This window comes from Netta rufina (assembly GCF_964035555.1).
Source record: "Netta rufina genome assembly, chromosome: 4".
Taxonomy (NCBI): Eukaryota; Metazoa; Chordata; class Aves; order Anseriformes; family Anatidae; genus Netta; species Netta rufina.
In genome coordinates this window covers 6,335,184-6,351,421 of record NC_140127.1, presented here as the reverse complement: position 1 = coordinate 6,351,421, position 16,238 = coordinate 6,335,184, and the positions used below count along the sequence as shown (strand labels likewise).

The 16,238-nt window shown below is 41.5% G+C and overlaps 1 protein-coding gene across 1 annotated transcript in view; it reads right to left on the bottom strand.

Annotated features, from left to right (window-relative positions):
* PPA2 (inorganic pyrophosphatase 2) overlaps nucleotides 1-16,238 on the bottom strand; it is a 34,950-nt gene that overhangs the window by 1,287 nt on the left and 17,425 nt on the right. The window contains exons 7-10 of the mRNA XM_084285562.1: nucleotides 15,834-15,960; nucleotides 8,212-8,339; nucleotides 6,319-6,404; nucleotides 4,873-4,942 (exon numbers count right to left, since the gene is read on the bottom strand). Coding sequence (XP_084141688.1) covers nucleotides 4,873-4,942; nucleotides 6,319-6,404; nucleotides 8,212-8,339; nucleotides 15,834-15,960 — 411 coding nt within the window. The remainder of the gene's footprint in view (nucleotides 1-4,872; nucleotides 4,943-6,318; nucleotides 6,405-8,211; nucleotides 8,340-15,833; nucleotides 15,961-16,238) is intronic.

The window sequence follows — 16,238 nt, the reverse complement described above, 5'->3', positions numbered from 1 at the left end:
TTTGTTTCACTGGTAGCACCCAAACCCAAAGGTATTTTACTGCTGAAGCTAAGAGGTACCAATAAAAACAGATCTTTCTGTTGCCCTCACAGGAGAACTTTCTACTTTACAAACTTCTTTTTTTTTTTATAGGTACTGTACAAATGTATTTGTTGCTCATAACTGACAGAATAATAGTGAGTGGCAGATTAACACCTTATGTAACATAAAGGGGGCATTCCTACCGCATTGTTTTTGAGGATAATAGGATTTTCTGTTTACATATTGAAGAGTAAAGAAAATGCCTTTCCAATTATGTTACCCTATGTTTCATTATAAGGTACACATAAGAGAATACACACACAATTTACATTACATGCACACAAGCATTTTAAATCAATAGTTATACTCTTTTACAACTACATTTCAGCAGAGGAAGAGTCAGTTCCGTGGAGAGCAACAAACTGCTTTAAAATGTAAGTCTGTCACTCTCACTCCAGGTGCATTTTAAAGCAGGACACACCACTACTCAGTAACAGTACTACACAGCACAGCCTGTCCTACTACCTATAGGACAAGATTAAAGGCAGCTTTAACACCAGCTGGAGGCATGTTCCACACAACAAGGCTGTAGCTGCTCTTACAGTAACCATCCTCCACTACCCATCCCTCAGCTCCTCACAAACAGGCAAATTCTCCAACTAACTGATGGAGAAGAAAGAGCATCTGGGCACCAGGAACACCACAACACTCACCCACACAAATGAAATGAAAAACCAGGAGGATGTTGGCTTTTTCCATGACAGAAACCCACCCAAATTCAGCTCACCCAAGCACACAACCCCTGGACTAGTCACTCGGACGAGCCACGCAACACGGAGTGCCACAGCAGTGTGTGCAAAGCTTCAGGAGAACAAAGCTGCAAAGCCAACACACCTTCTCTGCTGAAAAGCAGAAATTCCTGCCTTGACTAAGAGCACAAGAAAGAGTTGGGGAGCACTTTGCAGGATTTTAGAGGACCCACAAGCTGGGCACAGTTTCGCACTCACACCACGCTGAGGCGAAGTCTTGCAGGCCTGGCTGCCCCCAAGCAGGCGCAGGGCCCGCTCTGCCGAGCAGCAAGTCAAACCCTCTGAGGAGAAAAGGGAACCTACAGCGTTCTTTTTCTGCCTTTACCCAGGGCAATTGTGTGCACAGACAGGTTACAGGGCCTGGTGTGACAGGATGTGTCCATATGACAAATTAACCCAGGATTTCCAGCAGACCACCCCACCTCTTCCCAGCAAAAACCAAAGCTTTATCTCAGGAGAACCAGCAGGAGCTTGCCACTTCTGGGAGAACTGCTCAGAAAGCTTGAGATAAGGACTCAGCACCTTCCCACCAAGAACAGCTCAAAGCTTCACCCGACTGAACCAGGAGCCTCTTCATGACAGAACGCTTCCATCTGGGACACTGCTGGAGGATCCCACCCCCCCCGTTCATCTGTTTCACAACTTGGCACCGAACAGAAAATTCTGCTTCTACTAAATCCCAAATGGAAAAGCCCTCAAAGGACAAAAAAAAAAAAAAAACGTAGGGAGAAAGGCAGTTAACAGACTTCCCTGCTTAGATCTGAATTATTCTAAACACACTAGTAAACACACATGTTCAAATTCTGCTGGAGATTTTTTAAATTACCAGGAAAAGCCAAATATTTTCCCTTGCAAGACATTTTTCTGCATTTCATCAAGAGAGATCTCATCGAGCAAAGCTTTCCTAGTTCCTTTTCTTTCCAGTATTATAAGGGAAGAATTATGTGATAAGTCTGAGAACCAGCGCGCTACTAGCTATATATAGATTGTCTTGGAGATTTTCCAATTTAAAGAGTCCTCAGCGGCTTCTTCACAGAGCAAGGGAGCAAGCGGTTCTCGGGATTAATGTTAAACAAAGGTTTGGCTGTCCTGGTCAGTTTTACAGATGGCAACACTTAAAAGTCTGAAATAAACAGTCCATCTTAGCACTAACACATGCAGCTACAAAGCTCTGTTCCTCCTGGGTTTAGTTTTCAACACGTACTAACAGCAAAGCTGAGAAAAGATGAAACAATTTTCAGATGCAAGGGAACACCAGAAATTTTCATCACCTAAAGTGTTACTACTCGATGGGTTTGTAGTTACAGGGGGCTGGTATAATTCTGGCTGGCTCAAATGTTCTTAATGTGTTTCCACATGCACGGATCATCTTCTGATCTCTCTGGGATTGACTAGACACAGCAACTTCAGCAGCCGCAGAATTATTCCTAGTTTGCCACCAATGCAGATGACAGCACACATGCCCCCTGTCTGCAAACTGAGTCGGTGGAGTGGAAATTCCCCAAAGCCAAACCATTCTAGTCCCACACCTGTAAAAATAATGAAAGGTCAAATAACAGCAAAATAAACCCTATTGGTTTGAACAGGGCTACCTCGGAAACTGCCCCATCAAAAATATCTGATATTCTGAATAGAGCACTGATCCTTCCCACGGTAAGCACTTGGTACGGATTTGTTTTCTATTTGGTTCTGAGTTCGAGTTCCCTTGCTCACCATAAAAAGTGGTTTACAACAATACTTTCTGCTTTTTGTTGTTGTTTTAAAATTCAATATACCTGATTTGGGGCAATTATCACCCACACAAAAAATGTCGTAATAGCGTGACCCAGGAAACAGAAGTGTAGGGAACCAGCCCTCGCTGCACAAGTAACTCAGAAATTTTGCAGTAGGCAAAGTATCTTTCTCACTGTAATTGCATACAAAATCTCTACCTCTGCTTTCATCTAGAAGTTAATAAATGGACTCAAATTAGAAGGAAAATGTATCTGCTTTTAGTTTCAAAACAAAACAAACAACAACAAACAAAAAACCCACAACCAAAAAAAACCCAGACACAGGCAGCTTTCATTTAAAATTACCACAGCCATTAAAATTCTGCAGCCAACGCTCACGTACTTTCACTTGTGTTTGAAAGACATGAGTGCCTGACAACCAAAGTGGGCAGGGTAGTGTACCAGACAAAAGGGTATCTGCTTAAAATGTGCAAGTCAACTTCCCCGCTTGTACTTAGAGCTTGACTGTCCACCATTCATGTTTCAAGAGCATTTTACTTTTCTTAGTTACCAGAGATTGGAAGCTGCGTGTAGTAACACCAGTATTTAAACCAGCATTGCAGCTTTTTTTTCCCTGTCTGAGAAGTACCAAGAGACAGTAGCCTAAAAAGAAAAAAAAAAAAAAGAAAAAAAAAACAACTTAGAAGAAACTGAAATGGAATGATGGAAAGGAGTATGTGGTGACTTCAAAAACCAGTATCACTTCAAGAAAAACAATGCTGAGGCACAAAAAGGCAGGAAGTGATAACATTTGATAAAAAGCCAAGCATTCAAAATAAATAAGACATTAAAGTTTGATGTAGAGTACTTATTTTATAAACTGGTTTTACTATCCCCATCCTCCCAAAAAGGAAAAATATTTATTTTTAATTAAGAGACAGAATAATGGATACTGCTAATTTGAACAGATAATTATTTACCTACATGCCTCAAAAGTACAAACAGCACAGAAATCAAACAAAAATATTCCTTTGAAAGGTTGTCACCATCCAAACTAAAAGTACATTTGCACTTGAAATTTCAGCTGCATTTCAAACACGCATGAAACATTGTGGTAAATTTTGATATAAGAGGCAAGTATTTGCTTACAGCTGTGACAGACATGTCTAAAAACAGGTTTCAATTCCAAAATCAATTTTTCTTTCATTGAAAGCTTACAGTCCCATTATTCAACATGGGTCCAAACACATTTACAAGTACAAGTGCATAAATGTACTTTTAAAGAAATGCTGAAAGCAAGTGAGCTGAGCAGAAGTTAGGTCTGACACTTCTTTATGACTCAAACTGACTTTTCTGCAGCTGATTTTTTTTTTTTTTGCAGTCTTATTTGTGGCAGAATCCCACTTGAGACAACATCCTTACTAGAAGTTTTTTTGTTGGAACTTTACCTGCACAGAAAGATGCCGTCTCTAATATCTGAACTTCCCCTATCAGTGTGATTACCAAGGCAAAATACTGACCGTGTACAGCCCTCATCAGTTAGCTACCCAGGCAGATAAGCACATGTGCACAGTATTTGCCATGCTGACGGGGTCATGAGCACAGACAGAATCACAGTATATGTTAAAAAAGAAAAGAAAAATAAAAGAAAAGTAGTACTTGGGGGTACTTCTCTCCATGTAATTTCTGGTAACTCTGTTTAAATTCCATCATCCAAAACAGTAAATTTTAAAGTGGAAGAAATTCTTCCCCACAACATTTGCACATGAAAGCATCAGATCTGCAGGACATTTTTCTCGCCTGAACAGAAAACCTGCATGTTTTAATTTTATGTTAATTTGCAAAATATGACAGGCATTCTTTAAGAAGCATTCAAAAAAAGCACCCCCCCTCTTTTACAGCAATGCATTTAATTATGCAAGTAGACAAACAAAGGATCCCTTTAGTGATTAGGGACTACAGTCAGCTAGTCAATGAGTTCTAACACTGGGTGGTAACTCATGGCAACAGGGGAGACAGAGAAGACAGCAGGCTAGATACAAATAGCAGTCCATCTTGCTATTCAGGATCAGAAGAAACAGTGCTGCAGAGAAAAAAAAAAAACACACCAGAACGGTAATGAACCTGCCAGAAAATACAATTGGACCACTGCAATAGAAGGTTTATATTATAATGCTTACACTTCCCTCACAACCTTTGTGCTTTTCCTTTTACTTTATAGCTTACATTTTTACTTAATTAAAGAGCATTTCAGTTGTGGAGCTCTGAGTCTTCTTTCCTTTTTATCACTTTTGAAAAAGGGTGGAAAAAAACGTAAGTATTATCCTTACCGACTGCACGATTGATCGGGCATCCTCCTCACTGCAACAAAACGGGCTGCCACTCACCAGAACATTCGTGCTGAAAAATAAAATTAAAAAACATTTTATCCATCAGTGGAAAGCAGCAGCACACAATTAGTACCTATGGAAAAAAAAAACACCTTCACATACAGAGCTCAGATATGGATCTCTGTCATGAAACAAGTAAAAGACGCAAAGTAACAAGTAATGCTGGAAGGGAATGAGTGTTTGGAGTGCTGTTCTTTGTTTCTTTGGGTTTGGGGTGGATTTTAGGCTATAAATTCTGTGCTAATGTAAGCAGTACTCACAGTTACTTCTGGCAGCTCACTTGGGTACAGTTCAGAGGACCACAGTTAATAAACTAAATCCCCTCAAAAAGTCAACAGCAAAATTAACATTTGTAGGAGTTGAACACCACCTAGATGGCTAGCAGGAATGGCATGAATATCCCCTTGTCTCTTGTGCTTTAAAGGATGGCTAGATTCTACAGCAAGCCCGTAACTTGTGTTACAGTAACCCGCCTGCAGCATTTAGCGAGAAAAATAAACAAACAAGCTAAAAAAAACACAGAGGGAACTCCAGGACTAAACACTTCACAGGTAAGTTTCCCTACAGACTATGGGTATGCATCCTTTCACACCAAAAGTGAGTTTGGTCATGAGCTTTTAGGGTTCTACACAATAAATGGCATGAAGTTCAGTTTCTCAAAGCAAGTTTTTAATTATTTTTAAATTGCATCAACATAAAGCTCCAAGTACCCCTGAAACAATCAGGACCCAAGTTTGAGTACTATCCTGCAGTATTCCTGCAGTGCTGCAGCAGAACTACCAACCTCTGCAACTGTTCAGGTGTTCCAACACTTGCAAGTCACATTTTTCCAGCACAGTAGAAGAGGAAAGTGACTATCTGAACACAGCCTTCCCCACAGCCTTTGCCCTCTGGCTTAGCCAATGGCAATCCACACCCCTTGGAAAGCACCACGCAGACACCTGCCCACTCTTCAGGGCCTCTGGTGCCAGAAATGCTGATGCAAGCCCCTCCAGAGAGCTTCATGAAGCCCACTTTCATGTAGATGAGGCCAAAAGCTGGTAACGAGCACCGATGTGGCATTCCCGAAAACAATCAAATCACAGTGACAAGGTTTGCACTGGATTCTGAGATACCCCCCAAATAGTACCAAACAAACTGGGAAGTTTAAGTAATCTGTGTCACTTTTATATAACCAATATATTTTCTGAACTGCTTACCAGTATATCATCATCATACAAGGTATAATTACTCAGTGACACTCAATTATTAATAAATTATCAATTAAACACATGAGTATTCCTGTTACCTCAAAGTAAAACCAAAGCAGCTCATGCACAGCTGCCACGTGTTGAATACCAACAGTCTAGCACAACACAAAGAGGAAAGATGTGCCTGGACACTTACCATTTAATGGTGCCTCCATCAGCTTTTTTATGAAGCAAAGCTTTCCAGTATTCATGAGTGGATTTAATAATTTCAACAGCAAAATCCTAGTTTACATCAAGGAAAAAAAATATGATTTAAAAGGTTATTAAACAGAAAAAAGAGACAGACCTAGTTTATTAACACATGCTGTTTCATGTGTTACTTTAAGGTGCCTCCTTCGAGGCCTCATTAAATTTCTGGAAAATCTAACACCTTTTTTTTTTTTTTATGAAAAGAAACGAACTTCACTATCTGTCAAATACACTGGCAACACATTCAGGACTTTTCCTCAGTGTGCAGCCAGAAAACAGGAAGCCTGCATGAAAAAATGAAGCCAGCACTCGACGCTAAACAGACACCTACAGCTGTAGAAAACTGTACCACGTCTGAAATGGGACAAAGTGTGAGCTGTGCTCTTCTGTTACATGTGCACATCAGGGTCAGAGTTAAGGTTTCCCCTCTAGTGGCAAGATCTGCATTTACTTCATTAATTGCCCAATCATATACTTAAGCATTTGCAACAACATAACATGTCAGCTGCTTAATAGCTTTTGCTTCCTTAAAAACAAAAGTAATGGGGGGACAACAACAGAAAAGCTTTAAAAAATAAAAATAAAAAAGAGCCCTCAGTGTCCAGATGATGGTATCTAGACTGGCTTGCAAAAAGCTGCCAGCAGAACACTCACATTTCCTAACAAGGAGTGACTTGGCAAAGCGCCCCTGGAACATTGTGAACTTCACCAGAGCTGCTGGAGCACAGCCACAGCCTCCTCACCACATCCTGGGTCTCCAGAAACACTTGGGAATTATTCAAGTGCTCCCAACCAGCTATGTCGGGGCATTTAGTGCCTCCAGCCTGAATGGGATATACCCTGTTAAAGCTGTCACTACAGCAGAATTACAGAGCAGGAAAATTTGAAAGAGTAGTTCCTGGGAGAACAAGGGAGAGATCAGGTTAGCCATCCTTAGAGCTTTGTGTTTGATTGATTTAATAGACAGCTTTAGTGCAGAGGGGAGTCGGGGCATCTCTTTAACCAGACAAAACATGCAAAGTTGTCTGTGCTGGTTAGAAGGCATTTTACAACTTTGATAGCACGCCGCAAGCTGAACTAGCTGACACATGAACATCAGTCATTAGGAACCTGTGATTCTTCGCCAAAAAAAAAAAAAAAAAAAGCCTACAGTGTACAATACATGATTTGCAAAGCATTTTGACACAGATCACACACAATTTCCTCTGAAAAAATCCTGACATTTTCCTCAGCAAGGTCTATCCCCAGGCCCACTTTCAAACACTGGCCATTTTTCCTGTAGGATGTTTAAAAAGCCATTCATTTTTTCTAAAAAAAAAGGTTAAAATATGTTTTAGCCTTCAAGCCAAAAGCAGCTCAAGTGGTCTTAAACAGAATTACCAGGAAAAACTATACCTTGAACAAATACCAAATATGAAAAGATCTGCAGCCTATTGTCTATCTTGAACTGCATAGCCTTGAAAAACGTCCAGAGAATTTATCAATCAAGACTCAAAAAAAGTATCTGAAAAGACTATCTGTTCATTCCTCTGACAGGAAGAATGAAAATGCTGTGACAAGCACTACAAACCTACAGATGCACATGGAAGTCTTGTCAGGACTGGGGCTGCATGTTTGTCTGTTTTTTTACTGACTTGGCTTGACCATATGTATTTTCCCTGATAAAGTGAAAGATAGCACACATTATTTATTCCTATCCGAACACGTTGTATTAAAAGATGCTTCATTTAAAAATTCTTTTTGTTCAAGGTTCTCCTCCTTTCCAGATCCAAGAACCCTACAATGTATCAAAGAGGCCATAGGACAGAAAGACGCGTCTTTAATTTTGAATTATCTTCACCTTGCCTTTAAATTCTCCATTGAAAGCAAACCCATTTTCTGGTTTACCATCAGGAACTTTATATAACCGGAACCACTCGATCGTAGCCTCAAGGTAACCCGGCTTGTGCTTCCTGACATCATCAATATCTGCAGGTTTGAAAAAACAAAACAACAACAAAAAGGTCATTTTTACTCTCAGTTTCTGTGACATTAATTTTTCAAAGTCTCATAAAGGATTTGCAAGCAATTTGGTTTCACTGAGTACTTTCAAAGTCATTGGGGAACTCCACTTTATTACATTAGCTGCCCATAGCTGATATTTTATGATTTTACCACCACACTAACCAGGTAAACCAGTTGCCTCCTGCTCTTCATTAATTAAAACCCAAAGGGACAATGAATAAAAGGGCCATAGTTACGGCAGGAAAAGGAAGAAAGTTCCATATTTATAGACTTTCATCTCAATAGCTACCTCTTGCAATACTTAAGATTATTTCATAAGATTTTTTTTTCCCCAGCTACTGTAGGGTCTACAGGCATTTTTTGATAATGGAAGAACAGCAGAGAAAAACAATTTCAACACACGGATTTTAAACCAGTATCTCAAAACTAAATACAGGCTCGACTTCTCAAAGTTGTATTAAAGGCATACCTCTGCTCTTTAATTCCAAATTCAGCCCATTAGATACACGGAAGTTAAGTGCCAAGAGCGTTAAGCACTAAGTTTGCTGATAACCCTGTGGTATCTGCATCCGTGCACAGTGATAAGCGAGCTCTGCCTTTGCCTCCACAGTTCTCCTGTGCAAAGATGGAAGAGGAGACCAAGAGGAACTCAGGCCATGTCGGGGGCACCCCTGGGGGTGCAAGATTAAAAGCTCAGGGTAACACCACTCAAGGGCTGTATTTTTTTGAGGCAAACGTGCACTCTGTGATCTCAAACATTTCCTTCTGCTGCACATATCCCATGTTACTTGGTCGTCCTGTGAGGAGCCTACCACCACTCCTGGCACCTGCAGTAAGGTGGTCCTCGACTGTCTGAGTATCAGCCCCCTGGCAAATGAATCCTCTGGCACTGGGCTTTTCCATGTAACCATGAGTGCAATCTTACCTGATTCTGCTACAATAAAGCATTTTGCCCTATCTAGAAGCCAAGTACTTTCTGCAGCTGGTGTAACCCTTCTCTCTGCACTTATTTCCCTCTAACAGTCATTTCTGACAGAAATGGGAGCTTTTTATTGCTGTGCTTTGTATGCGGTCCTCCGTTTATTTTATAACCTCACTCTGCTCAGGCCACCTTCTATAGTGCTCTTCTCCTTCTCCTTCTCTAGTGTTCTGCAAGTTACTTGCTCATTTCTCCCTTCCTGTTTTCCTAGCATCTCACCCTCTCTTGGCACACTGCTCGCCTGTTTCATGCTATTCTCCAGTAGACAAGCCTTGCTCACTGACAGCTCCTGGTTGCCAGCGTGACTGCCGATAGATGGTCTTCTGTCTACCCAGCTCCCTTCACTGCTAGAGATTTTCCAAAGGTGCTCAATCCGTGGGATTAACACCCACCTGTGCCCTTTCCATCTTCAGGTGCCTAAATGCCTCCTTAAAATCTAGTCTGAGCCCAAACAAGGATATTCAAGTATTTCTAGAGACCAGCACAAGACTTTTTACCTTCCCTTACTACACACCGCTCAACTCTGTAGAGGCTGCTGAGGGAGATGACTTGTGGACTTAACTGTGAGACCAAACATCCACAAGAAGACAGGCTGAGCACACTCACACATCTTGTAGATGCCACTCCCGAATTCCACTGGATCATACATTACCCACAGAATAAAGCAGAAAACCTTGAAGAACCCTACGTAAATTTTTGCTTCTGCACACACTTAATAGAGCTACGTGTTTATGGACTCGGAGTAAAACACAGTTTGAACTTGGCTGCTGGCCATCTGCCTGTAGAAGATTAGGGAGTTGCACTGGCAGAATCCCAGAAAAAAAAAAAAAAGCAAGGGCACATAAGGCTGTGCTGGAGGCAGGTCTTTTAGCTGGAATGCAGATTTAAGAGTACAAGAAGCCTTTCACAGAGGTCGGTAGAGGAGACCAACAAAGAAGGAATGACTTCGAAAAGGGTGGTCTTGGTCGGAGCCAGGATGCTTCTTTTGGACCCTAATAAAACTACAGCTCCAATTCCCATCAGTTGCAGGGCTCCAGTGCATCATCCAGTTCTCTCCAAGCAAGGGAACTGCCCTCCTCCCATCGAGCCCTCGTGATCTCCTTCTCTTGTGAGGTTTGAACTCACGATTTCAAGTACTTGCTGAAGAGACAGTATCTCCTCAAGTCTGCAAAGCAAAGCAGGCTGCCGCAGCAATTTCCTTGACTCCCAGTGGTGGATGAACTCCAGGTTTCTGTCTCCGGTCACTGCTTAAATTCAAGCATACTTTCTCAGACTGCTGCTCTTTTTTTCTGGTTCCTGTTCCAATAAACCTCTCACCTAACTCTGCTTCTCCATTCCTTTGGCTTGGCTATTTGCCTCCCATTCCCATAAAAAATTGTTCATCAAAAGTGCTTGACTGTCTTCTAAGTGACATTTGAGCCCCTCCCCATCTGGCATTCCTTATTTACAGGCTTTGTTTATCATTGTTAAAAGGACCCAACTAACAGAATAAGGCTTCAGGACAGGCTTTCATTACCTCCTTCAGACAGGGACAATCACCTCCAGGGTCAGAATGATCTCTGAATTTCACGTTCTCACTACTGAAAATATAGGTCTGATTCAGTTTACCTAAGTCAGGCATAGTGCTGTAGCATTATATGGCCCCTGAACTACTGACTGCTGTATATTCTGAGGGCCTAAGAAGGACAGTGGTTGCTTATGTTTCCCTGGTTCCTTGCAAGCTGTTCTCCTTCACCCGCCATGCTTCACTTCGCTTTTCCTTATTATGATGGCCAGCTACAGGACACCAAATGAAGCTTAAGCTGCTGACAAAACAAAAAAAAAAGAAACTGCATTATAATGGGAGCTGGTGAGCAAGCAGCAGGAAAAAGCACAACCAAAAAAAAAAAAAAAATCAATCCTGTTGCTGTGGAGTCAGCACACAGCACAAAATACACGGAAAACAGCAGCTCTGCCATCACTCAACAGCTAGCTCTTCAGTTTATTAAAAGGCACCATAGAAAAGCTTAGAAGACAGCTTGAAAGACACTTTCTTTGAAAGCCAAAAAGCATCTTAGGGGCATCAAGTGGAAGAAGAGAAAAATATCTGAAGATAACAGAACAAGCAAAGAAAGGTAGAAGAAAATATAATGATAAGCAGTATAGTAATATACCGCACTGCTACCTATAGAAGCAGTTGTGCATTATGAGGAGGAAGAAACAAGTCGGAGTTAGATGTCCTCTCCACAGCACACACTGACCCTGACTGCTCGCCCTTCCTCAGAGCTTGTGCTCCCACTGATGCAAAGGAGGCTAAGCGTGCATGGAAGCAGCAAGCACGTAGCTAGTGTAGTACGGTTTCATCTCTGCAGGCAAGCCCTCAGAGTGGCAGAGACCAGCAAGGTCAGGCTCCTGCAGGTCCATTTTCAACGTGTATCCGCCAGCTCTGTGTGGCGATTCCTTTCAATTGCCTACATACAACCACAGATCCCATTTTTCCGGGCACCAAAGTTAAGCAACAAGGGTTAAAAAGAATTGGCTAGTCACTTGAAGGGTTGCAGTTGAGGCTCAATAAGGAAAATCTCAAGAGGCTGGCACGAACAACTGCTGCTAGCTCTCTGTCAAGGGAGCGAGCCAATGCAAACGCGGCTCCCAGTTCTATCAGGCTTTACAAAAGGGAGCGACAAAAGCATTTGTACAAAACTACCATTTTTAGTACAACAGATGCTGCTTCTTGCAAGCAAAGCTAAAACAACATGCTTGCAGCAAGCTTTCTAAACAAGGTCTGTGGGAAGGGAGGACATATGTTTTTAATAACATCTTATAAACATTTACAGGAAGCAGCAGCTACATTCCATATAAAGGCATTTGGTGTATTTTGTGCAGCGTGGTGTGAGGGAGTAGGAGGGGAGCCCCAGCACAGATAATTAATTCCTTTATATTTAATGCTTACACAAATCCACAACAAAGGTTTTCAGGGCCTCTGCTGCTGCTCTGCATATAAATACACTAATATGCAAGGCTATATAACAATATACGGGACAAAGCGTGCAAGAGACTTCTTCCCCCATTGAGGGTTTGATCACGTAAACTCAAAAAGCCAATCTGGAGTTGGACACTGGCAAAGAAGCACAGTAACAGAGCACAGTTAACTATAGCAGAGCTGGCAGAAATCACCAACTGCTGCTGAACATATTCGGGGTTCTTCCCAGTGAGCAGTGGTGGAAAATGGTTGCTCAAATCCCAGGCAGGTAAATCACCTCAGAAATGCCATCCAGCATTCGGGATTTGTCTGATTCACCTCAGGCAGGTAAAACGACCTTTTGAGAGTCAGACCTTCCAGTCTTCAGTCTTTCTGCTTCAACTGCGGGTCACCTGCAAAACCTCTTGTCCGACACGAAGATGCTGCACTCATTTAGACCAAATTACAGCACCAAAATATTGCTCGCCCTTCCTGAGCCCAATCTTGCGAAGCGCATCAGACATGTATGCGAATTTCAATGCCTTAAATTCAATCCAAATTATGAGATAAGCAGACAGGCAGCCTTTCCAGTCCAAGAATCTGTTTTTTCTCTTGGCCAGTATGCTACATTAAAAAAAAAAAAAAAAGCCAGGTCTATTACACTGCCAAGATTTAGTGTTTCAGTGTGCTGGGAGCTTTTAGGCCCTCTCCCAGACCCTGGTCTGAAGTTACTTTGCTGGCCATCTGACTAGCAACTGCCTGAGCAGAAAGACAGCGCAGTGGTTTTCAGGCAGATACAAAGGCAGATCTTATTGAAACAGATAAATCTGAACATGTCCAGGTATCGGTCTAAAAGGAGGTTTCTCATCCAGACACCTGCACCTCATGCACAGCTTGTATCTGGAGATTGTCCCTGCACCCAGCCACATTAAGTGCTCTAACAAAAAGCAGGTTACCTTCCAAAAGTCAGCCCAAAGACACCAAGTCTCTGCTATTCCCACCGACGACACCGTTCCCACTCGAGGAGGTGCTGAGCACTGCCTATCATTCCTCCGGGTTGTCACTATAAACCAGAGTTTTTCATTGCTCTGCGTGAAAGAGGGAGTTCTAGGCAGGGTTTCCAATTTAAAACAGTATTTATCAATAAATGCCTGCAGGACACAGTGCAGCGGAGTGCGATGAATAAACAATGAGGGCTGCTCAGAAGTTGGGACTGCTCAGTTTTTAGTTCTGTGAAGTCTCAGAAAAATCAATTGCACTTACGAGAACGATCACAATCCCAGAAGGAGAATATACAGAGTACCTGGGGTGTGCTTAAAGCAGCAAGAGGAGTTAACACACTGCGCGGGCTCAGGATGGGGTTTGCAAGTAATCACCACTCTGCTGCCTCGGAATTATCTTTTCCAAATGTTCACTGGGGGCTGTGCACATACTGAGCTGAAAGCAAATGTGAGGATTCTCAGTCTGATTCAAAATGTTTAGCAAATGATATAAAAACGAGTGGACAGACAGTAGGCGACACTTAGCCTCATCTTTCCCTAGGAGGCCACTACCGTAACATAGCAGCACATCAATTACTGACGGAGATAGCGGTTTCATCCGTCGCTGCTGTCTGTCCCTTCTTGCTGAAATAATTAACATCTTTGGGAAGGGGGGAAAAACAAGTATAAAGGGACATATTGTACTGCCTACTTCAACAGATTTGTTTGTTTAACTGCTGTTAAACACTAAGCTAGTCATGTTTTGGGAGAGCAGATGAGGGGGGCTTTTTTTTTTTTTTTTAAAAAAACAACTCCAACCCTTCAGGGAAATCGTTTTAAACTGGATAAATATTTCTCCCATGTTCTGAAGCTCGTGAGGGCAGCTCTTTTCTTCAGGTTTTGCGTCTATTCTTTGATAAGAAAGGATGCATACAACAACCACAGGAAAGGGTTTCATTAAAAAAAAATAATAATAATAATAATAACAAGACTGTTACTCCCTTCCCAAACAAACCAAAGCTGTATCATAGCTAACACATCAGTCGTTACCTTAAGAAAAAAAAAAAAAAAAAAAAGAAAAAGCATACACAAACCAGGGCTTTCAAATGAAGTTACTTAACCCAGCGATAGAAACTGTCTCAGTTTTACCTCTACTTACTTGACTCCTTTTCCTTTTAAATTCTCTAATCCAGTTTTCTGATAAAACTCTCACAAATTATTAAGGAAAAATAGGTTAAGAGTAAGCAGAACACCACGCAGAAATAGGATGCTAACTGCTTATCTTTAAACCACTAATGCTTATACCACATTATAGAGATTTAAATTGAAACTAACATTAGCAGCAAACTATTACTATTTCCTTAAGCTGAACTTATTAATTTCTGCCAAATTAAAGAATCATAAACATTATATTTTAATCAGCATCAACCCAAGAGTTTCTTTTTCCTCACTGCTTTTTCTCCCCTTCCCTCCCCACAACTCAAGTATTCCTCGTGTCAAAGCCACCTGCAAGAAAACTGCATGAAGGGCCACCAGCCCAGTGATATGCTTTATGTTCAGAAACCAGGAAAAAGTTCCACTGGCTGAGAAACATAATTCCTCAAAAAACTACAGGATACCCCTCCTGCTAAGGAAAGGCCGTTCTGTGCCTTGGAGACACCTGCCAACAAAGAACAGGCTCTGACCATACACACCTAATGCTATATATGAGATTTTTGGTCTCATAACAATCATTAACTCTCAGACAAAGCTCACTTCATTATCGTGATTCCCAGTATGACTGTATTTGAGAAAGTGAACCTCTGTTTATCCAGAAAAGAGTTGCGTTTTACCTGTGCTGTAAAAACCTAACTCCCTCCAGGTTTACCATAATTGTATCTTTTTCTTAAAAAATATATATACCTCCCACTCTATTCACACTACTGCACATAAGCATTCTACTTCTTGAATTCCATTTGGATATCAGAAGCAAGGTCACAGGGAGGACTGCACACGGTATTTCACCCTGCAAAGCTGGTCATCATCAGGGCCGATACTAGGGTGATCTGCTTCAGCAGCTTACGCTGCAAATTTCCAAGCTAAAAGGTGAAACCTAATCGCTCTTATTAGGCAACAATCCCTGGAAGTAACCCAGTTACAAATGACAAAATGTTGAAAATGTACAGCCCTTCTCAGAATGCAATACAACGCCCACAAATACAAAAGGAAAAAAACACTTTCAGCAAGGAAAACAGTGTAGTACGTCATCTGAGTGAGTAAATATGTACTACTACAAAGGAAGTAAGGCTAATTTTAAGAGGTCACTTTCTAAGGGAATTGTGTTTATGAAGTCAAAAGACTTTCTGCCTGACACGCCCTCTTGAAAATCCCAGTGAACCGTTAGAATGAAAACACACATGCCCTTTGCGAAGGAAATACCTGAATTTAAACAATGAAAAAAAATAAAAGTTTTTGCTTCTTGCCTATCTACCTTTTCTTTTCCTCCGTGGCCCAAATTCAGGTACAATTGTTGCAGTTGCTGACACAACTTGCTCTAAGATAGGTGGAACTACACTTACCGTGGATATTCTGGGCTTCCGGGTCATCCACACCGATGGCAATTATCTTCCAATCTGTCTCTCCTTCATCAACCATACCTAAAACACCCAACACCTTCACTTTAACAATCTCACCAGAAGAACGAACCTGCAAAAAGAACATAATTTCAAAAAGGTTTGGAAAATGCTACACGGAATTCGTCTTTTATGTTGCAGACAACATGGCTTGCTACCTGTTCAGCCAGCAGCTACCAGAATTACAAGATCAATCTGTAAACATGATACACATCACCTTCATGTTAGCAGCCTTTCTCCTACCTTTTCTATTCTTAAACCTTCTCTTCTCCCATCAGCATTTAGTTAAGGAGACAACGCAAGCTACAATATTTTTCCTTCTCTTCTACCCTACGTCCCCACACACTTTCT